The sequence below is a fragment of the Papaver somniferum genome, unplaced genomic scaffold (assembly GCF_003573695.1).
Source record: "Papaver somniferum cultivar HN1 unplaced genomic scaffold, ASM357369v1 unplaced-scaffold_10, whole genome shotgun sequence".
Taxonomy (NCBI): Eukaryota; Viridiplantae; Streptophyta; class Magnoliopsida; order Ranunculales; family Papaveraceae; genus Papaver; species Papaver somniferum.
Window position 1 is genome coordinate 6,279,259 of NW_020618825.1, and position 22,693 is coordinate 6,301,951.

A 22,693-nucleotide genomic window follows, 5' to 3' on the forward strand; every position below is an offset into this window, starting at 1 on the left:
GAGGAGTTGGTGGAGATGCTCCAGCATTTGTAGGTGAAGGGCCATGCACAGTAGGTGGAGGTAGAGGAGGAGAATCATTTGGTGCAAGTGCGGTATTGACTAAAGCAGCGAGCAGACTATTCCCATTGTTTTTTTTGTCATACCCATCAGCACTGTAATTCTCCTCCGCCAACTCCTTCGCTCCACCTTTAGTCTCATCCTCGTCTTCACTTGACACTTTTATGCCAGTGGTAGGCTCGTCCATACCTGTCCAAAGAGTCTAAATAGTTGTTCAGAAACAACTACTAGATGGAAATCTAGGCCGAATTGAAATTTTACTGCTCATGAATTTTACTTACATCGTTTGGTAAGCACATCATCACTGCTTAGAGATTTGAGTACTACACCTGCTTTCCTGAACATGAAAAACTAGCTATTCAAAAAGGAATGTTACCCCGAACTTTTCCAGCGGTCTCCAAAATCCCATCCCGGTTTGCTGAAAAGACAATTTTATAAACACCTCCATTTAATGGAAAATTCTACTTTTTGATCCTAAAATTCAAATTCTCTAGCTATCAATCAAAAGCGATCCGAATTAATCTCAGAAGACTGCAGTTCCTCTAATCAACACAACTTGTAATCACGTACAACAATTAATCTTAATCTAGTCTGAAAAAATGATGAACAATTCTGAAGAAAAGTCTTCTTCAGAGACTTTTGTGTTTCTCTGCATATTTTTTGTGCTTCAAACGGAGCTTGTCACACCTGGCTACGGTGTAAACACTTAGCACCCCAATAATTGACTAAAATATTTTAAGAAAACAAAATGAGTCCCGACAGAGAGCAATATTTAATTGACATTGATTGGCATTTATTATTATGATTGTTCCTCAAACTAATTGATCCTCCTAATTAACTATGACCCATGTGCACACCTTCCAGGACGTGCAAGTTTTAATCTAAAAAAAAAAAGGTGATTCAAATGAATAAATGTAAACGGAAATAACTCCCATGATCAGAAGTTCTACCCAAATGAACAAGTGACTTGCCTAATACTAATACATAAATTAATATATTGTTGTTTTTTATCATAAAAAGAATAGTTGTTGAGAGAACGAACTAGCAGAAGAAGAACACGATAAAATAACTTTTTTTTTGCGGTAGGTGACTACGAGTTGAGTGATGATAGCTCTTCCGAATCTGCATCTTCGTCTCATTGAGTATTCGTTAATGTTTCTGGAATTTGCCAAACTTTACTGAAAATGATAAAAATTTAAGTAAATTTTGGTTAGGTCAAACAAGTTTGGCTACAATATCTGAAAAACAAGTAGTTGAATTTATCTGTAAATGCAATTCGGATAATGTTCTGAGCATACAGATTGCCGACATTTGCTTTGATGGAATATTTCTTTTTCTCGGCTATCAGGTTCCGAGACGGGTAGCTGAATTTTTATTCTAGTGTATACAGAGTAATATATGTTAGGTTTCCAACATAAATTTTCGACTAACCCGAACTAAACAAAAGAGTTCCTTAAGTTTGTTTGGTTAGGAGAAAAAATTCTCGAATGAACCGAACTCAACATATGTGTTTGCAGAGTAGAGTTCGGTTAGGGAAAAAAATTGAACCAACCTAAAAAACCAAACTCAACATATTGGTTTTCACATAAGGGTTGGGTTAGGCAAAAAAAAGTACGAACCAACCGAACTTAGCATTTGTTGTTTAATAGAAGAACTTGGTTAGGGGACAAAAATTTCAACTAACCTAACCGAGCACAACATATTGGTTTTCCAAAAGGAGTTCTATTAGATCTTTTTTTTTTTTTTTTTTTGCTAACAATCGAACTCGGCATTTCTTGTTATATACAAGAGTTCGGTTACAAAAAAAATAATTCGTAAAAGCCTTAATGTTTTTCATGTTCTTGGTTTCACAATGCTGCGTTAGCAACCCAGGATCTTTTAAACTACCACTAGTCGAGCATGCTACTGTAACTTCTATTTAAATCCTATTTCCATGATTTCTCCTCGATTTTTAAATTAAAAAGAATTAAATGTGATGGGTTTTTCAATCGAACAAGGAACATCACGAAATAGGGAAGAAAAAGAGAATTTCTTTTTTGCAAAACTAAAAATTTCTACTTTCTCTCCTCTCTTTCTCGCTTTTTGTTTTTTATTTTGGTTAATGATTTATTTAGATTAGATGTATATGATTATTGATTAGGTTTAAGTGGTTATAAGGTTAATCATAATTTATCTTAAGACAAAGTGCAGTAGCATTTTCCTAATTTTAGGACACACCTTATAAATGTAGGAAAGTTAGACTACAAATCACGATCCCTGCAAAAAAAAAAATGGCCCCAAAAAATCATTCTTTGTATATATATATCAGAAGCGACAATGTTAATTCATTAGGCTTTTTAGTTTGAAGCTGGGATCATATGTAATAGGGGTTTTCTTACAAATTTTGGTGAAAGAACATTTCTAAGGGGCATTTTATGTTAATGTGTAATATGTTATGTTACCTTATTTATCAAATTTTTTTTATGGGACCGAAAAAAGGTGATTACAGTGTTGAGTAATCTAACTCTCGTAATTTTCACTGACTGATATATAATTGTCTGACACAAGAGAAACGTTGTTCGAATATTTTTTTAGAAATGTGAGTGAAGATTCTTAATCGGGTTCTCATTTGACAAGCGAATGAAGATTGAAGAGAGAGACTAATAATCTAAGCTGAGGATGCACTGTATTGTAGTCCATTTGCAGCGACGACCCTATAACCAAAAAATTGTTCCCTAATTGCCGCTACTTACCTGCCTCGGTACTCATATCCCAAATTCCCAGCTTGTTTATTGTACAATCCGAAAGAAAAATACTTCTTCGGTCAGGTTGGACACACACATATGAATACAAAATCTGTTTTAAGATCTGAAAAAGATTTTATCATATGTTATTCTCTATTTTACCAGTAATAATGGTAATGTTGTAGGTTTGATTTCCACACAATTTATGATGCATGCGAATCTTCTCCACCGACGTATCAATCAAATAATTGCTCTTGAACATGTGTTTGGCATATTTTGAAATCTAATATACAACATTATTTTATGCTCTTGGTACTACCAATAATAGTAATCCATGTTACTGCAGTTAACCTTCAATTTATTGCATTTAATACATTTTGTTCCTCTACGTGCTAAGCCCTTTCGCCTGAGCCCATTTCACAGATTCTGCAGTGCTTCTAATTCAACTTGATCTCCATATATATATATATGTATATATATATATATATATCTAATGCTTTGGAGGGTCTTACAACCAAATATATGGTTTTAGTGTCAAGAATTTTAATTTCAACATCGTTTTATGTGATCACTATAAACATCTTTCTTAGTGACAAACAGTAATTTGTTAAAGTTCTTGCTACGATAGGAAAGAGAAAAGAATATATGCTATTATCATCTAATTTTCTTCCATATGGTAAACTGTAATTTTAGGATTCAAATATTATCACATTTTAATTTCCACTCACTAATTTATTTTGGGAATTAATATCTTTTACCGACACGGTAGATTTAAATGACCGTTTCGCGGGGCAAAAGGAAGGAATTTAGCACTGAGCTTATTTTGGATGACAATTCAGGTGTTATGATGGCATATTTTCGGGCATTATACTGCAAATGTTAGCTCACAAGGGATCCCTATTCTCGATAAGAATCTAATTTTGGATGCTGAAAGAAATGAAGTTGTTTGACCATGTTAAAATAAAACATCAACGGAAAAGGAATACAGACATTTTGCTGTATTTATAACTTACGAAAGCAAAAACACTACTAGAGAAAAGAGAAAAACAAAGATCAACTAAGAGATTTCTTTCTTAAGTCTAGGGAAACACCATTTGCCTATATTGATCAATCGGTGCAATTAGGGATGCAGCCATCTCGCTTGTCTATACGATCATTCATCTGAACACCCAAATCATAAATCTTTCCAACTTTCCAGTCAGCTGGCAAATCTTTGTTGGAGTATACAAAAGATCGATCATATCCACTGTATACAAACAATCTAAAACTTAGACTTCCTTGAAGGGCGTTCTTCATTTCCCAGACTGCTCCACGTTTATGGTCCATATCTCTCTCGACCCTAGTGAAGTTATTTTGTGCATAGACTGTTACCATATAGATTCCTGTTTGGCCACCTTGGTTGAGGAATGTAAGTACTAAATGATCAGGTTTCTTGCTGCTTTTATCTACTCTTACCGACAGATTGTGGTTCATGTATTCACAGGATACTCTATACACAAAAGAAAAAAAAAATGATCAGTGATTTAATTTAATTAAATTTATTAAATGGTACATCCTCTGTTTTTGAACAGTGATACTTTCTAAAAATAGAAAGACATGTATTTTGGCAGACAAAAATTATAGCTAAAAGTATCATTAACTACAAAACAACTTGGAATTACCTGATATAATCCACATCGACAGTTTTGAGTGCTAAGAGTTCTCTGGCTTTACCCTTAGCAGCCATAGAGATATAAGCTCTGTCGCTAAGAATCAAATCTATATTTGCAAGGTCTTTTATTTTCGGAAGACTACATGTTAAAACCACATTTGTACCTCTTCCTCTGCACAATGTCTTGTTCTTACAAGTTACCTATACGCATCAGAAAAATGTGAGTGATTTAAGCATATAAACCTCTTGGTCAGTGTCCATAAAGAAATTTTGATTCGCAATTATTATAGAGAGATAACATTTTTGGAATGGATTCAGGTATTTTTATGTACATGTAAGCAGGATCCACAGGCAACACCATTTTCTCCGAGTAAGGAAGGAATACCGGCTGCAATATATCCCTTGTTGAAGCTTTTAGCTATTGAACCATACCCACATGCTCCAGCTGCATTCATTAATTGAACAGGCAATCAATATACATGAACAAGTTATACAGATAAAGAAATTTGTAGCTAGAGGATTAGCAGATCTTACAAGGGATGACAGCCTTGGATAGAGGGAAATAACCAGCCTTGCTTTTATGCAAACAAAGAGGGTTACAAGGAGCAGCACTCACAGATGAGGAAGCGAGAAACAAGAAGAATAATACACTAAAAAGTGCCATCTATGTAATCTTTGTTTGTTAGGGTAGTATTTGCTATAATAGTGTGTTGAAGATGAGAAGAAGTTGATCTTCATTTATAGACAAACAAAATATTTAGCCTTAATGGATGCGGCCTCTAGGCTCTAATTCAATAGTTGACTGCCTGATAAACAATGAATTAGGATTATGTTCCCTAAATTAGATGTCGCTAACGTTTTAATAATCACTAAGATCAATGCTTCTCACATGTGAATCAATGCGCTTGCCAAGGCTAAATAATTATAATGAATCAATGCGCTTGCCAGGGATAAATAATGATAAACCAGCGCGAATACAGAGATAAGTAACGGTCACTTTATTTATTTAGACTAGGTGTGATGTCCGTGCTCTGCAAGGGCCCAGATATATAATTTTTGGGTACAAAAATAATTTGTGATAGTTGCTGTGCCCGTGCGTTCCAATTTCCTAAAATAAAATTTGGGATATTTATAGTTGTTGCGCCCGTGTGTTGCATGGTCCCAAATGTTTCGTAGAGAAAACTATGTTTTTGGTGAATAAAAAAGGCTTATGGTTCATGGTTAGGTTTTTTAAAATATTTTTGTGCCCGTAAAATAAAGATAGATTCTTTTTTACCTGTGAAGTATTTTTTTCACTCAAAATATTATTTTTTTTACCCGTGAAGTATTTTTCTATAACTCAAGATATTTTTTTCTTTTACCGATGATTTTTTTTTTTTTAACTCAAGATATATTTTACTTTTTCAAGGGAATAAATTAATAAATGGGTACAATGTATTAAAAAACAAAATAAACTCACAAAGTTCTTTTTTTTACTTTTACAGTGATTTTTTTTTACTTAAGGAATTATTTTCGAGTGGGGGCGATAAGATTTTTCATATTTAATGTTTTTTTATTTTAGTTAAGAAATTATTTTACGGTGGGACCAGAAGGTCTTATTTCCTGTTGGTGTAAATTTTCACAAAAGATTTTATTGGTCTAAATATTCTCTGGTGGGGCCAGTAGTTCTAAGAAGAGAGCTTTGTTAAGCTTTTAACCATAACAAAGGAAAATCACCTGAAATCATATTATTAATAATAATAAGTCGAAAATATCCCGAGATAAAACTACTAGGAGTCGGTAGGACTCGATGAGTCTTATTGATGTAGCTTGGAATCCGAGTATATCTCATTGTCTGACTCAACTTGAACCAGATATTAGACTGTCTATTTTTTTTCAATATCTGACTCAGCTCACAAAACTGACTTTAAACTATTGGAGTACCTGACTCGTTAGACATGTGTTGGAATAACTTCAAAAGTTTTTAGTAACCTTGTTGTCCATTTATTTGTTAGGCAGAACTACATCTTGCTTTTCCTTATTAAAACTACACCTAAAAGCTCATCAATATATAATTTCTGATACCTATTCTAATTTGGACATGAAAACATATAAAAAAATGTATGCAGAAACCGAGTTATAAAAACTAGTCAAACCTCTTTCATGCGAATTTTCTAGATAAGCCACTAGACATCGGATGTTATAAGGCAGATTTAAATCAGGCCCTCTCGACCATGGACAACATAAATACTTAATAAACTCCGGTTTCCTACGTTTTAGATTATATATATGATTTTATTTTATTTTTCCACAGTGTTTCAATTCATAAATTATGTTATGTGTTGTTGTGCTGTGCTGTAAGAAAAAAACAGTTAAACGTTTGGTAAATATTAGTTAAAGTTAAAGCAGATTAAAAGAGCAATTTAAATGTGTTTGGTAAAATATCAAATTCAACCATTATTATTGTAGCTAGTGACTAAAATAGACTCCGAAAATGGTTTTATTCAATTGTTTTAAAAAAATTAATCTTTTACTATTAAAAATAAATATATATATATATAATATTAACTTTACTAATTATCAATATTATTATAGTGTTCAAAAAGATTATTTTACTTAATCACTTTTTATACATATATTAGTTTTCAAACAAAAAACCTAACTAATTATTTAATTTTAATTTTAATTTTTATTATTGATATATTAAATTAAATAGTATACAAAATAGTTTGAAAATACAAATATAATATTTAAAAAATAAAATATAAAAAATTAATTATACATAATTAAGGGCAAGTTTTGTCATTTATAAAATAAAATAAGGATAAAAAGGGCAAACAAACGCTATATTTAGGTGAGACCAAAGCTAATGCTTTTTAGCAAATAGCATTGAAAAGTTGGATAGTTTTGGAAGTGCTTTGGGTGAAGAACATTTTAATTTCTTTTTGACCGTGTTTGGCAGATTTGACAACCGAATAATTAGATGAGATACGGATTATCTTAGCTTGGTTATAATAAATACAAAACTAAGTAGTTTAAATGTTGTTTGTCTCTGTGCATAACCTATTTCGGATTATTTATATAGGCTTTTGTTAACTTGTATCCCTGAATATATGTTAAGGAGCGATTATTGGCTCTTTTTATGTATTGGGTTTAACAATATTCTTGGAAATAACAACTTTCTTAACAAAATAAATATATTCAATTAATGCTAAAAAAAATTCCTTAATTATCCCTCGTAAGTATATTTTAGCCTAATTATTGTTTCCCTTCTCACGTTTTACTTTTCAATCCTAACTCCTTTCCCGTTTTTTTCTCCTTAAGCCGATTTTTTTCATAGCCAAAAAAAAAAATTAGATCTGTATATATTCTTCAAAATATATTGTCTCCTTGTTCACATTTAATGTCATTTTATCGAGAATCAAAATTTTCAAAATTTATATAAAAGAATCAACCATCAAGAACTGCTTCTAAGAAAACCCTAATCATATATATATATATGTGATCTTATTTGAGAAAGGAAAATAAATGCTGGTAATGTGATGTCCAAATTGTTTTATAACAAAGGAAAATAAATATTTGAGAAACTTCAAGGTTTCAGACTTTACATTTATCAAAAATACCCATGTACACCTAGAGTAATCATCTGCTATTGTTAGAAAATATTTTGCACCAGTTAAAGAAGCAGTAGAAAAAGGACCTCATATGTCAGCATGAATTAATTGAAATGGATGCTTTGATAAAGAAACATTGTTATTAAACTTGAGACGAGATTGTTTTGCCCGTGGGCATACATCACATAAGTGTTTAAATGAAGAACGAACATAAGCAAAATTACGAGCTAAAAAATGAAAACAATCCATATGTGGATAACCGAGACGATAGTGCCATATATCCACTGGTTTATTAACAGCTAAAGATGAAACTGATGGTTGGAAACTGAAATGGTAGAGGCCAGCGACACGCCTACTCCATCCAATCTCCTTGTTCGTGAGACGGTCCTGAAAGATGCATGACTCGTGTGAGAAATTGATACAGCAGTTTGCTATGCTTGTAAGCTGACTTACTGAGATCAAGTTAAATTTAAAACTTGGAATGTGAAAAACATTGAGTAGATGAATATTGGGAGATCAATTCACAGCCCCAATATGAGTGACAGGTATATTCGAACCATCTGGTAATTGAACCGTGATTGGGTTCATAACCAATGTGCAAGAAGAAGAAAAAAAGAGAGAGGAGCAAATGTGATGAGTTGCACCACTTTCTATAATCTAAACATTAGAAGAACAAGTCAGAGTAATACCTGCAAAATTGGCAAATAGAGTGACAGCAGTGTCTCCATTGTTTGGTTCCAGTAAACACATAAGTCTGGCATATTGAGCTGCAGTTATACCAGGAGCAGTCTGTGTATTGGGAACAGTAGCAGCAGTAGCATATGCCGGAGTTGGAATATCTCTGGATCTCGGTGGATCTTTTGGGTAGCCATTGAGCTTCCAGCAGGTAATCCGAGTATGACCATGTTTGTTGCAGTGGTCGCAAAAAGGTCTGGGTCGCTTGTTGGTACCATTGCCAGCGTTGGATGTAGTGCCGGGATTAAAGAAAGACCTCTGATTTGGTCTTTCTGAGTTGGGAGCACTGCGAAAAACATTAAGTGTAGCAGATTAAACCTGAGTAAGAGAGGATGAGTTTATACCTTGTTGTTCCTCCTCCTGCCTCACGAAGGATTTCATAATAATATCACAGCTGGTGAAGTGATGCAATCCAATAAGATTAGTACCTTCATCACTTGTACAAAACCCCATGTTTATAGTTCTCACTTCCTAAGATTCTCAACTGATTCTTTATCAACTCTAGAACCTCACAATCTGAAGAAGTGTATAGCTCTGTTACAATTCTTTTCATCTTCACTACCTAAATTGAAACAAATACATGGATTCTCAATCAGAAATGGTGTTCCTCTCAGTAACCCAGAATTTGGGAAACATCTTATCTTCTCTTACGTTTCACTCTCATTGCCAATGTCATATTCTCACAGAGTTTTCAATCAAATCCAAGACCCAAATATCTTTACTTTGAATACAAGGCTGAAGAGGTCTGAATGTATCGAGTTGATCCCACAGCGTCTTGAGTTGAGTAAAGTACATCGCAACATTTTGATTTTCTTGTTTCAGAGATGAAATCGATTGTTTCAGTGCAAACAGTTTCGGTGCATTCTTATGAGAGAACTTGTTCTTAATCTGTAACCATTGTTCCCGTGAAGATGGGAAATACATGACAATGGATTTGATAATTGGATCGACTGAGTTTTCAACCCAGCTACCAACCAAATAGTCTGCACGATTCCAATGGAGGAGATCAGTTGGATCCCTGGGTTTGGTGATGGTTCTATCAATGTAACCCAGCTTGGCTTTGACACTTAGGGCTTTTCGGATTCCTCTTTCCCAGATGCAATAGTTATCATCTGTGAGGAGAGGAGTAAATATGACAGTGGTAGGGTTGTCAGCCGGATGCACATAATAGGGACTTGATTGAGGAAGACCTGAATCTCTATTAGGTGGATGATTACTGGAAGATGGAGGTATCTGTATGTCATCTTCAACAGTCATGATGATACAGTTGCAGGTAAAAAAAAACTAACCTAGCTCTGATACCATGTTATAATATTGGGTTTTGGGATTTCTATCCCACACAACTGTGTTGAGAATAATTTCATTATTTGTATATATACTTGTACAAATATAATGAATGAGTGAAGATCCTAATACTATAATTACATCACGAGAATTAAATTTATGCCTATAAATAAATCAAAGAAATTAAAACTAATTACATAAATATTATTCTTTGCATGTACTAATCTTTGTTTCCACATTCTTCATTGCATGTACTTAATATGTGTTGATCTTCTTATATATTTGCATGTGTTAATAGGTCCATAGGATGCTTGCATAAAGACGATTCCATAATTCCTTACACACTCCAGAGAGGGAAGTAGAAGACCAATTAGATATAAGTGACCTGATTGAAGTAGGAGGTTGAAAAGTCTTACCTGCAGCAGTGAAGAAGTAGCTCCAGACTTTGTTAGCGTAATTGCAATTAAGAAAAATATGATTGGCATACTCTTGATGCGAATGGCAGAAACTGAAGAGGTTCGCAATTTGGTTTCCAATTGGAGTAGTTATAGAACAGTTCCTTCTATATAAGTTCACCAAAGTTGGCAATTTATCCAAGTAGGCTTGGCAATTCATCCAAGTAGGCGTGTCATCTCCTCTTCTGTAGGACAACACTTTATCAGAATTTTGATCTGATCACCATCTAAAACTGAGTTGTCCATTGCTAGTGCTGCAGCCTGGATGTGCATTGGGATATCCAAACAAAATAAACTAAGCAAGAGGAGCTCCAGAATAGCGCTTTACATCACCTTAAGGGCTTTCATGACCACCCATTATATTGGAGATTTATAGGTCCAACTTCTATTGGTCATAACAAGGAAATAATGCCTTCGCGGCTTCACGTCTTAAGATGATTATTATTTTTAAACCAGAAATCAGTTAATACAAATCGAAACAGGATTCGCTTACCACCTTATCAGAAAGTAGGATTTTGGTTTTCTTGAGCATGATTTCGATGTTTCTGGATCTCTGTAAATCAGTCTACACGGAATTGTGTGGATAAACAACGAAACAAGGGGATGTCAAATATCCATCTTTCTGGACAAAGGGAATGGAAAATTAAAATAACTTAGTTCAAGACCAACTACTTGGTACGTGTATCAGAAAACATAAATTAGCGCCGGACATATTGATTTTATTTACCAGTTGATGAACCTTGCCAGGTTTAGGTTTATGGGACTTTCCTTCTAGCTTATCCGAAACCAAAGGCTTGGAGAAAAGCCTTGTAAGTTCAGACACGTCGAATGCGGGTGCACTAGCATACATACGAACACTAATTAGTGATGTAATATGGGAAACAAAAACTTCTAGCGAAATATGACTTGCATCAAAAGTTAAAGGGGAATATGTATTAATAAAACAGTACCTCTGGGTTTCTTCAGATTCCAATCTTTGACCTTCTGCCCATAAGCTTCTCTCGACGGCTGGGGTACTTCTAATCCAGTGATTCCAGTAGAATGGCCTGAATTCTAACCGAGGTACTTCTGGTTCAGGTGGCCCTGGTGGGCGTCTGCCACCAGGGGGCGGTGGAGGTGGTCCAGGTGGGAGTGATCTACCACAAGGCGGTGGAGGTGGTGGGCCTGGTCAACCACGAGGTGGTGGAGGTGGTCGAGGAGGAGTTGGTGGAGATGCTCCAGCATTTGTAGGTGAAGGGCCATGCACAGTAGGTGGAGGTAGAGGAGGAGAATCATTTGGTGCAAGTGCGGTATTGACTAAAGCAGCGAGCAGACTATTCCCATTGTTTTTTTTTGTCATACCCATCAGCACTGTAATTCTCCTCCGCCAACTCCTTCGCTCCACCTTTAGTCTCATCCTCGTCTTCACTTGACACTTTTATGCCAGTGGTAGGCTCGTCCATACCTGTCCAAAGAGTCTAAATAGTTGTTCAGAAACAACTACTAGATGGAAATCTAGGCCGAATTGAAAATTTTACTGCTCATGAATTTTACTTACATCGTTTGGTAAGCACATCATCACTGCTTAGAGATTTGAGTACTACACCTGCTTTCCTGAACATGAAAAACTAGCTATTCAAAAAGGAATGTTACCCCGAACTTTTCCAGCGGTCTCCAAAATCCCATCCCGGTTTGCTGAAAAGACAATTTTATAAACACCTCCATTTAATGGAAAATTCTACTTTTTGATCCTAAAATTCAAATTCTCTAGCTATCAATCAAAAGCGATCCGAATTAATCTCAGAAGACTGCAGTTCCTCTAATCAACACAACTTGTAATCACGTACAACAATTAATCTTAATCTAGTCTGAAAAAATGATGAACAATTCTGAAGAAAAGTCTTCTTCAGAGACTTTTGTGTTTCTCTGCATATTTTTTGTGCTTCAAACGGAGCTTGTCACACCTGGCTACGGTGTAAACACTTAGCACCCCAATAATTGACTAAAATATTTTAAGAAAACAAAATGAGTCCCGACAGAGAGCAATATTTAATTGACATTGATTGGCATTTATTATTATGATTGTTCCTCAAACTAATTGATCCTCCTCCTAATTAACTATGACCCATGTGCACACCTTCCAGGACGTGCAAGTTTTAATCTAAAAAAAAAAAAGGTGATTCAAATGAATAAATGTAAACGGAAATAAGTCCCATGATCAGAAGTTCTACCCAAATGAACAAGTGACTTGCCTAATACTAATACATAAATTAATATATTGTTGTTTTTTATCATAAAAAGAATAGTTGTTGAGAGAACGAACTAGCAGAAGAAGAACACGATAAAGTAACTTTTTTTATCATATGTTATTCTCTATTTTACCAGTAATAATGGTAATGTTGTAGATTTGATTTCCACACAATTTATGATGCATGCGAATCTTCTCCACCGACGTATCAATCAAATAATTGCTCTTGAACATGTGTTTGGCATATTTTGAAATCTAATATACAACATTATTTTATGCTCTTGGTACTGCCAATAATAGTAATCCATGTTACTGCAGTTAACCTTCAATTTATTGCATTTAATACATTTTGTTCCTCTACGTGCTAAGCCCTTTCGCCTGAGCCCATTTCACAGATTCTGCAGTGCTTCTAATTCAACTTGATCTCCATATATATATATATATATATATCTAATGCTTTGGAGGGTCTTACAACCAAATATATGGTTTTAGTGTCAAGAATTTTAATTTCAACATCGTTTTATGTGATCACTATAAACATCTTTCTTAGTGACAAACAGTAATTTGTTAAAGTTCTTGCTACGATAGGAAAGAGAAAAGAATATATGCTATTATCATCTAATTTTCTTCCATATGGTAAACTGTAATTTTAGGATTCAAATATTATCACATTTTAATTTCCACTCACTAATTTGTTTTGGGAATTAATATCTTTTACCGACACGGTAGATTTAAATGACCGTTTCGCGGGGCAAAAGGAAGGAATTTAGCACTGAGCTTATTTTGGATGACAATTCAGGTGTTATGATGGCATATTTTCGGGCATTATACTGCAAATGTTAGCTCACAAGGGATCCCTATTCTCGATAAGAATCTAATTTTGGATGCTGAAAGAAATGAAGTTGTTTGACCATGTTAAAATAAAACATCAACGGAAAAGGAATACAGACATTTTGCTGTATTTATAACTTACGAAAGCAAAAACACTACTAGAGAAAAGAGAAAAACAAAGATCAACTAAGAGATTTCTTTCTTAAGTCTAGGGAAACACCATTTTGCCTATATTGATCAATCGGTGCAATTAGGGATGCAGCCATCTCGCTTGTCTATACGATCATTCATCTGAACACCCAAATCATAAATCTTTCCAACTTTCCAGTCAGCTGGCAAATCTTTGTTGGAGTATACAAAAGATCGATCATATCCACTGTATACAAACAATCTAAAACTTAGACTTCCTTGAAGGGCGTTCTTCATTTCCCAGACTGCTCCACGTTTATGGTCCATATCTCTCTCGACCCTAGTGAAGTTATTTTGTGCATAGACTGTTACCATATAGATTCCTGTTTGGCCACCTTGGTTGAGGAATGTAAGTACTAAATGATCAGGTTTCTTGCTGCTTTTATCTACTCTTACCGACAGATTGTGGTTCATGTATTCACAGGATACTCTATACACAAAAGAAAAAAAAAATGATCAGTGATTTAATTTAATTAAATTTATTAAATGGTACATCCTCTGTTTTTGAACAGTGATACTTTCTAAAAATAGAAAGACATGTATTTTGGCAGACAAAAATTATAGCTAAAAGTATCATTAACTACAAAACAACTTGGAATTACCTGATATAATCCACATCGACAGTTTTGAGTGCTAAGAGTTCTCTGGCTTTACCCTTAGCAGCCATAGAGATATAAGCTCTGTCGCTAAGAATCAAATCTATATTTGCAAGGTCTTTTATTTTCGGAAGACTACATGTTAAAACCACATTTGTACCTGTTCCTCTGCACAATGTCTTGTTCTTACAAGTTACCTATATGCATCAGAAAAATGTGAGTGATTTAAGCATATAAACCTCTTGGTCAGTGTCCATAAAGAAATTTTGATTCGCAATTATTATAGAGAGATAACATTTTTGGAATGGATTCAGGTATTTTTATGTACATGTAAGCAGGATCCACAGGCAACACCATTTTCTCCGAGTAAGGAAGGAATACCGGCTGCAATATATCCCTTGTTGAAGCTTTTAGCTATTGAACCATACCCACATGCTCCAGCTGCATTCATTAATTGAACAGGCAATCAATATACATGAACAAGTTATACAGATAAAGAAATTTGTAGCTAGAGGATTAGCAGATCTTACAAGGGATGACAGCCTTGGATAGAGGGAAATAACCAGCCTTGCTTTTATGCAAACAAAGAGGGTTACAAGGAGCAGCACTCACAGATGAGGAAGCGAGAAACAAGAAGAATAATACACTAAAAAGTGCCATCTATGTAATCTTTGTTTGTTAGGGTAGCATTTGCTATAATAGTGTGTTGAAGATGAGAAGAAGTTGATCTTCATTTATAGACAAACAAAATATTTAGCCTTAATGGATGCGGCCTCTAGGCTCTAATTCAATAGTTGACTGCCTGATAAACAATGAATTAGGATTATGTTCCTTAAATTAGATGTCGCTAACGTTTTAATAATCACTAAGATCAATGCTTCTCACATGTGAATCAATGCGCTTGCCAAGGCTAAATAATTATAATGAATCAATGCGCTTGCCAGGGATAAATAATGATAAACCAGCGCGAATACAGAGATAAGTAACGGTCACTTTATTTATTTAGACTAGGTGTGATGTCCGTGCTCTGCAAGGGCCCAGATATATAATTTTTGGGTACAAAAATAATTTGTGATAGTTGCTGTGCCCGTGCGTTCCAATTTCCTAAAATAAAATTTGGGATATTTATAGTTGTTGCGCCCGTGTGTTGCATGGTCCCAAATGTTTCGTAGAGAAAACTATGTTTTGGTGAATAAAAAAGGCTTATGGTTCATGGTTAGGTTTTTTAAAATATTTTTGTGCCCGTAAAATAAAGATAGATTCTTTTTTACCTGTGAAGTATTTTTTTCACTCAAAATATTATTTTTTTTACCCGTGAAGTATTTTTCTATAACTCAAGATATTTTTTTCTTTTACCGATGATTTTTTTTTTTTAACTCAAGATATATTTTATTTTTTCAAGGGAATAAATTAATAAATGGGTACAATGTATTAAAAAACAAAATAAACTCACAAAGTTCTTTTTTTTACTTTTACAGTGATTTTTTTTTTACTTAAGGAATTATTTTCGAGTGGGGGCGATAAGATTTTTCATATTTAATGTTTTTTTATTTTAGTTAAGAAATTATTTTACGGTGGGACCAGAAGGTCTTATTTCCTGTTGGTGTAAATTTTCACAAAAGATTTTATTGGTCTAAATATTCTCTGGTGGGGCCAGTAGTTCTAAGAAGAGAGCTTTGTTAAGCTTTTAACCATAACAAAGGAAAATCACCTGAAATCATATTATTAATAATAATAAGTCGAAAATATCCCGAGATAAAACTACTAGAAGTCGGTAGGACTCGATGAGTCTTATTGATGTAGCTTGGAATCCGAGTATATCTCATTGTCTGACTCAACTTGAACCAGATATTAGACTGTCTATTTTTTTTCAATATCTGACTCAGCTCACAAAACTGACTTTAAACTATTGGAGTACCTGACTCGTTAGACATGTGTTGGAATAACTTCAAAAGTTTTTAGTAACCTTGTTGTCCATTTATTTATTAGGCAGAACTACATCTTGCTTTTCCTTATTAAAACTACACCTAAAAGCTCATCAATATATAATTTCTGATACCTATTCTAATTTGGACATGAAAACATATAAAAAAATGTATGCAGAAACCGAGTTATAAAAACTAGTCAAACCTCTTTCATGCGAATTTTCTAGATAAGCCACTAGACATCGGATGTTATAAGGCAGATTTAAATCAGGCCCTCTCGACCATGGACAACATAAATACTTAATAAACTCCGGTTTCCTACGTTTTAGATTATATATATGATTTTATTTTATTTTTCCACAGTGTTTCAATTCATAAATTATGTTATGTGTTGTTGTGCTGTGCTGTAAGAAAAAAACAGTTAAACGTTTGGTAAATATTAGTTAAAGTTAAAGCAGATTAAAAGAGCAATTTAAATGTGTTTGGTAAAATATCAAATTCAACCATTATTATTGTAGCTAGTGACTAAAATAGACTCCGAAAATGGTTTTATTCAATTGTTTTAAAAAAATTAATCTTTTACTATTAAAAATAAATATATATATATATATATATATAATATTAACTTTACTAATTATCAATATTATTATAGTGTTCAAAAAGATTATTTTACTTAATCACTTTTTATACATATATTAGTTTTCAAACAAAAAACCTAACTAATTATTTAATTTTAATTTTTATTTTTATTATTGATATATTAAATTAAATAGTATACAAAATAGTTTGAAAATACAAATATAATATTTAAAAAATAAAATATAAAAAATTAATTATACATAATTAAGGGCAAGTTTTGTCATTTATAAAATAAAATAAGGATAAAAAGGACAAACAAACGCTATATTTAGGTGAGACCAAAGCTAATGCTTTTTAGCAAATAGCATTGAAAAGTTGGATAGTTTTGGAAGTGCTTTGGGTGAAGAACATTTTAATTTCTTTTTGACCGTGTTTTTGGCAGATTTGACAACCGAATAATTAGATGAGATACGAATTATCTTAGCTTGGTTACAATAAATACAAAACTAAGTAGTTTAAATGTTGTTTGTCTCTGTGCATAACCTATTTCAGATTATTTATATAGGCTTTTGTTAACTTATATCCCTGAATATATGTTAAGGAGCGATTATTGGCTCTTTTTATGTATTGGGTTTAACAATATTCTTGGAAATAACAACTTTCTTAACAAAATAAATATATTCAATTAATGCTAAAAAAAATTCCTTAATTATCCCTCGTAAGTATATTTTAGCCTAATTATTGTTCCCTTCTCACGTTTTACTTTTCAATCCTAACTCCTTTCCCGTTTTTTTCTCCTTAAGCCGATTTTTTTCATAGCCAAAAAAAAAAATTAGATCTGTATATATTCTTCAAAATATACTGTCTCCTTGTTCACATTTAATGTCATTTTATCGAGAATCAAAATTTTCAAAATTTATATAAAAGAATCAACCATCAAGAACTGCTTCTAAGAAAACCCTAATCATATATATATATGTGATCTTATACTTAATGAAGCTGCTATACTAGGATTACAGTAGTATGAAACAGAGTGAAATCTGTTATGGGTTTTATGATAATCAAGTTTATCATTGATTATCGAATTAAATGTATTAGATCAGTGTGAAATCTGTTATGGGTTTTATGATAATCAAGTTTATCATTGATATTGTCATTTTATAAGGATTACCTTCTAGCTAATTTCTTCATTGATTCAAGACTACCCATTATTATTTCACCAGACTGATTGAAAAGACGAATCAATAAAATAGCGAATAAAGAGAAGATGGACTAAAACAACCTGCTCCTTGTGTGTGGGACACCAACACCAATTAGGAGAGTCTAGTTATTTTAGGTAATAGTTTATGTTTCCTTATTCGTGATTTTCTTTAGCTACAAGTTACTATCACTATATATTCATAGTTCGTTCTGGGGTTAGTTATCAACCAATCAATCAACTAATACAAAACTCATTTCTTTATTTGTTATTTTATTTGTAAATTCTATCTTAGGGTTCTTGTATAGTTTGTTTTGGGTTAGAACCCTAATATCTGTCATCAGAGCAGGTTTGATTATTCTCAAATTCCTCAATTCTTTTCTTTTTTATATCATGAAGTTACTAACTTTTGATGGAGTTGATCATGAAGGATGGATCTTTCAAGCTGATCGATATTTCAGCTTACTTGGTACAAAAAGTACTAAAATGCTAAGGGTTTTTTCTAATCTTAAAGGTGATGGCATTGATTTGTATGAATCGGTAAAAAAGTCTCTTGTAAAGCTAACTTGGGAAGAATTTTGTTCTGAACTTCCTTCTCAATTAGAATCTCGCAAGCATATGGACTTCTGTAAAGATGCAATAATTACACGCCCATCGCGCTTAGCTGCTGCATTAGAGAAGTGTCTACGTCCAGTTAAAGCAATCCGAGCTACACCAGCTGCGTTACCAGTTCCACTAGAAGAATTATTAGCTGACAACAGTGAGGTTTAAGAAGTAACGAAATTTGCTGAAGAAATTACTATGAATGTGGTAATTGATTCAAATTTATTAAACGATGAACAAAGTATGGCCGAGAAAAACGCCACCGAGCATATTACTAAGAAAAAAAATCGGTGGAGAAGGGATTGTTCAGTCGTTGTAAAGTTTTTCTTGTACTGGATGTAACAAGCCAGCAAGTTTACAAGGTACAAACTGTATGGAGCTGATATCTACTGAATCTAGGGAAACGACATCCTAGCAGCTGATTCAATCTATTACTGCTGATGAACATTATGAACCACCGGTCAACAGGAACCCAAATCTGCCAGGTGAGAATGGTTTTCATTGTAGTATTAGCTACACTAGGTCGTTGTTCGATCGCGGGAAATATGCAGTATACACTATACTAATTGGTAAGAAATACTTTACTCCGTATACTCGACTATTATTTGACCGTGGCAAGCAATTTGAATGTTTGAGGGTATGCTTTAAATCTTGGACGGAAACTGTTCTTTGGTTCCGAATAAGAAGTGTTCGATTTATGGGGAGAATTGCACCGCAAAAGTTCTTCTTAATCTGGCCCCTAAACATGGGTATGAATTGAATATGTTCGTTATGAAATCAAGTGTAACTGCGTCCGAGAAAATTGGTGACAGTGAAGATAGTAACAAGAAGGAGTCATAGTCCAGGAGCGCCGAAAGAATTTTTGGATGATGCTAAATTCTTTATTTTCAAATCTCAAGGTGAAGATAATGTTCTACATTTCAGCTTTCGCTTATATAGCGTTAAACTTCTTTCTTGTTACCGCCGACTGTGTATCACATATCTACCAAGGAAGAGTAGTTCGTCCAGACTCCATGCAAGGATAATGAGTTTGTGGAGTGTAGGAATTTATTTCACAACTGCTAGTGCTAATATGGAAATTGCATTAATGCCGCTAGTCTCTTTCATAACTGAGGTTACTCACCACAAATTTGCAAGCAAAGACACTACAATTATTTCCGTTGTTGCTGCTGGATTTGAAGTTTACTTTAAGAACGTTGATGAACCACTTCACGACTTATTTGGATTAATAGTTCATTTCAATGGTTCAAGCCTATCAAGATTATGGAAGCCACCTTGGTTAGCTGATGCAGAGTCTAATGATGTTTCCATGATGAGTTCAGACGATCAATTTGGGCACAAGTTGCATTTCAAGGAGATGGGAATGTCAGGATTCAAATTATATTTTTTGGCTAGATATATTTTAGCTTAGTCTTGTGATCCAACTTGAAGACAAGTTGTGTCTTAAGGGGTTGGAGATGTTGGGACACCAACACGAATTAGGAGAGTCTAGTTATTTTAGGTAATAGTTTATGTTTCCTTATTTGTGATTTGCTTAAGGTACAAGTTACTATCACTATATATTCATAGTTTGTTCTAGTGTTAGTTATCAACCAACCAATCAATCAAACAACTTTTTATTATTTTTGTTATTTTCTTCTTTTATGTTTATAATCTAGTGGCTGATCTCAAACTCAACAGATCAAAGTTTTGTGTTCTTACGTGGTTCTTGTGCTTATTTGCTCTAGAACCCTAACATTGTGTCAATAAAAATAATGACATCTTTTTTAGGGATTTTTGATCCATTCCATTGATTTGGATAGATATGTATTTTCTTTCAAATTTTTGAGGTTTGATTAAAAAGGATAACATGAAAATATGGTTGGGATTAAAATCTTTAATTCATGTACTGTATATCAGAAGTTTTCCATGAGATCCTCTTGAGTTTTAAGAAAGATGTAGAAGTAATGGATGCGGGGAAGGAAGTAGTGAATGCGGGGAACGATGAAGGGGCAATAAAGGAATATAAGCGTCACTGATAAAAGAGTTTTGTAATTTCAAAAAATTAAAGAATTCAAAGAAATTCTCTAGGACCGATGCAAAATATTAATTATGTAATCACTCTTATCCCTTAAAGTCTATACAAGGTAAGAGGACCCCTAGTATGATTGATTACTATGATTGATTACTTTATGTATTTCATATTACTGTGTTGCTAGTATTTTTTTCCTTGTTCAATACTAGCCCGTGTGACACCCAACTCTAAAATTTTCGGATAATCTGTTTTACAAAAACTAGGATCCCAAACTAATTTAAGCATCCCAAACTTGGCTTGTGTCATTTCTCCAAATTTATATTTTTTACTTTCTTTGTTGTTGAAAACTTGAATCTTCAAGTCGTCTTCAATAATCAAGCCCGTCAGTGAACAAGATCTCCATCCGACCTCCACTCTGTGGCATCTTCAGTACTTTCTTTGTTGTTGGAAACCGATCTCCAGCCAACAAGATCTCCGCTTTATGGCCTGTTCAGTACTTTCTTTGTTATTGGAAACCGATCTCCAGCCAACAAGATCTCCGATTATAGCGTGTTCAGTCAATGAGGCCAACACCCCGATAGGATTCAGTTTAGGCTGCTTTACAGCGTCGTAGGCCCATGGTATTCTAAATTCTGAGCGCTGAAATCTTCTCTATGTTTCCTGGATATTTAGTGTTTGGTTTTGGAAATAGAACAACCACGCACCGTCTTAATGAGCACCTATATATATAAATACAAAATTATAGGTGCATGTCTGTGAACATAAATAAAGGAAGAGAAGAGTTATAGGTGATGGTGGGGTTGTTAATCTGATATATATATATATATATATATGTAGGAAATCACCAACTCTAAACATGCAGATCTCAGGACACGGCCAACTAGCAAACCATGAAAAGAGACTCCCACTTCTCTCGTTTTTCATCCCTCTATCAAACTTCCGACAAAGCTGAGAGCAGTGAGTGGTAAAGCTTACTGTTACCAATTTATTTGCATTAGTTATTGCGAAACACACTTTTCTTGTTTCTTGATAACTTGATTCTCAATGCGGCTTCTTTAATCCAGCGTATTTACCTCTTAGTCTTGGTCTGTTTTTCAACTTTTTAGTTTCTTTGGATTTTGGAAGGTGTCATTCCTGCCGGTGTACAACGGGTAAAAGTACTAATCACGAGTAGTGATATAATTGATCAATTTGTGTTCTTAGTATTTTTTTCCTTGTGTTACGCCTGCCTGACGTCCACCCCTAACGGAACCATCTACGTCTTGTTCCAAATTTACCTCTTAATTATTGTTTTGGTTTGTTTCTAAGAATTTCGGTTTCTTTTGATTTTTCTTAGGAATTTATGTTTTTCTTTATGGTTCCTTTTTGTTCTGTAATATTTGGGGAAGGTGCCTGTCATTCGTGCAGGTGCAATAGGGGCGAAAGTATTAATAACTATCAGTAGTATGATTGATTATTTTAGGTCTTTTCATAATATTTTGTAGCTAGTACTCTTGCCTTCTGTTGTACCTGCCCGTGTGACATCAACCTAACTAACATCTTTAAGTCGTATACGCATTAAGAACGAACTATCTTTATGGAAATCCAAACTTGGGTACCAAACTTGGCTACAGTGCTGTTTTTCATGTCTTTCTGATTAATTTCCTTATACGTATACAAAAACTATACATACAACTAAAAATTCTTTACTTTCTTTGTTGTTGAAAATTTGACTGCCAAGTCCGTTTTAATTCAATCCGAGTAAGAAAGGAAAAGTGATAAGAAAAATGGTGATCAACAATGGGTCTCAACCTCCAGCATGGGATTTGGGTTTTAAATCTAGTTTTAGAGAAGAAGAAATGAGTAGTGTTGCTGCCTTCATTGAAACAATTGGGGATCCTGCGAATTTTGGGGATGAAGAGGACACGAGGTCATGGATTGGAGGGACTAATGGGGACTTCTCAGTTTCTTCATGCTATGAAATGATTGACGTACAACTACAACAACAAGGACAAGCTCAAGAGAGACAAAGAAAAATTCCGTCAAAGTATGTA

General features: G+C 33.9%; 3 protein-coding genes across 3 annotated transcripts; all 3 read right to left on the reverse strand.

The window, feature by feature from the left end:
- Positions 1-3,887: 3,887 nt before the first annotated feature.
- On the reverse strand, positions 3,888-4,253 carry LOC113326233 (expansin-like A2). The gene has a single exon (XM_026573998.1). The coding sequence runs from the start codon at positions 4,251-4,253 to the stop codon at positions 3,888-3,890; it is 366 nt and encodes a 121-aa protein (XP_026429783.1).
- A 4,428-nt stretch (positions 4,254-8,681) lies between these two features.
- Positions 8,682-10,016, reverse strand: LOC113326234. Its single transcript, XM_026573999.1, has 3 exons — positions 9,444-10,016; positions 9,197-9,321; positions 8,682-9,045 (listed from the first exon to the last, which is right to left on the reverse strand). The coding sequence occupies exons 1-3, from the start codon at positions 10,014-10,016 to the stop codon at positions 8,682-8,684; spliced, it is 1,062 nt and encodes a 353-aa protein (XP_026429784.1).
- A 3,777-nt stretch (positions 10,017-13,793) lies between these two features.
- On the reverse strand, positions 13,794-15,001 carry LOC113326235 (expansin-like A2). The gene is made up of 4 exons (XM_026574000.1): positions 14,872-15,001; positions 14,670-14,782; positions 14,348-14,538; positions 13,794-14,175 (listed from the first exon to the last, which is right to left on the reverse strand). Exons 1-4 carry the CDS (start codon positions 14,999-15,001, stop codon positions 13,794-13,796), a joined length of 816 nt encoding a protein of 271 aa, XP_026429785.1.
- Between the last annotated feature and the right edge of the window lie 7,692 nt (positions 15,002-22,693).

Excerpts from the sequence above, each read along its gene's own strand:
- LOC113326235 (XM_026574000.1), bottom strand. The coding sequence starts at position 15,001 with ATGGCACTTTTTAGTGTATTATTCTTCTTGTTTCTCGCTTCCTCATCT. Across the intron at positions 14,539-14,669 it reads CCTGTGGATCCTGCTTACAT|GTAACTTGTAAGAACAAGAC; the intron begins GTACATAAAAAT and ends TGATGCATATAG. Across the intron at positions 14,176-14,347 it reads GTCGATGTGGATTATATCAG|AGTATCCTGTGAATACATGA; the intron begins GTAATTCCAAGT and ends TTTTGTGTATAG.
- LOC113326234 (XM_026573999.1), bottom strand. The coding sequence starts at position 10,016 with ATGACTGTTGAAGATGACATACAGATACCTCCATCTTCCAGTAATCAT. Across the intron at positions 9,322-9,443 it reads TGGATTTGATTGAAAACTCT|GTAGTGAAGATGAAAAGAAT; the intron begins GTGAGAATATGA and ends GTTTCAATTTAG. Across the intron at positions 9,046-9,196 it reads AAACATGGGGTTTTGTACAA|TGCTCCCAACTCAGAAAGAC; the intron begins GTGATGAAGGTA and ends TGTTTTTCGCAG.
- LOC113326233 (XM_026573998.1), bottom strand. The coding sequence starts at position 4,253 with ATGAACCACAATCTGTCGGTAAGAGTAGATAAAAGCAGCAAGAAACCT.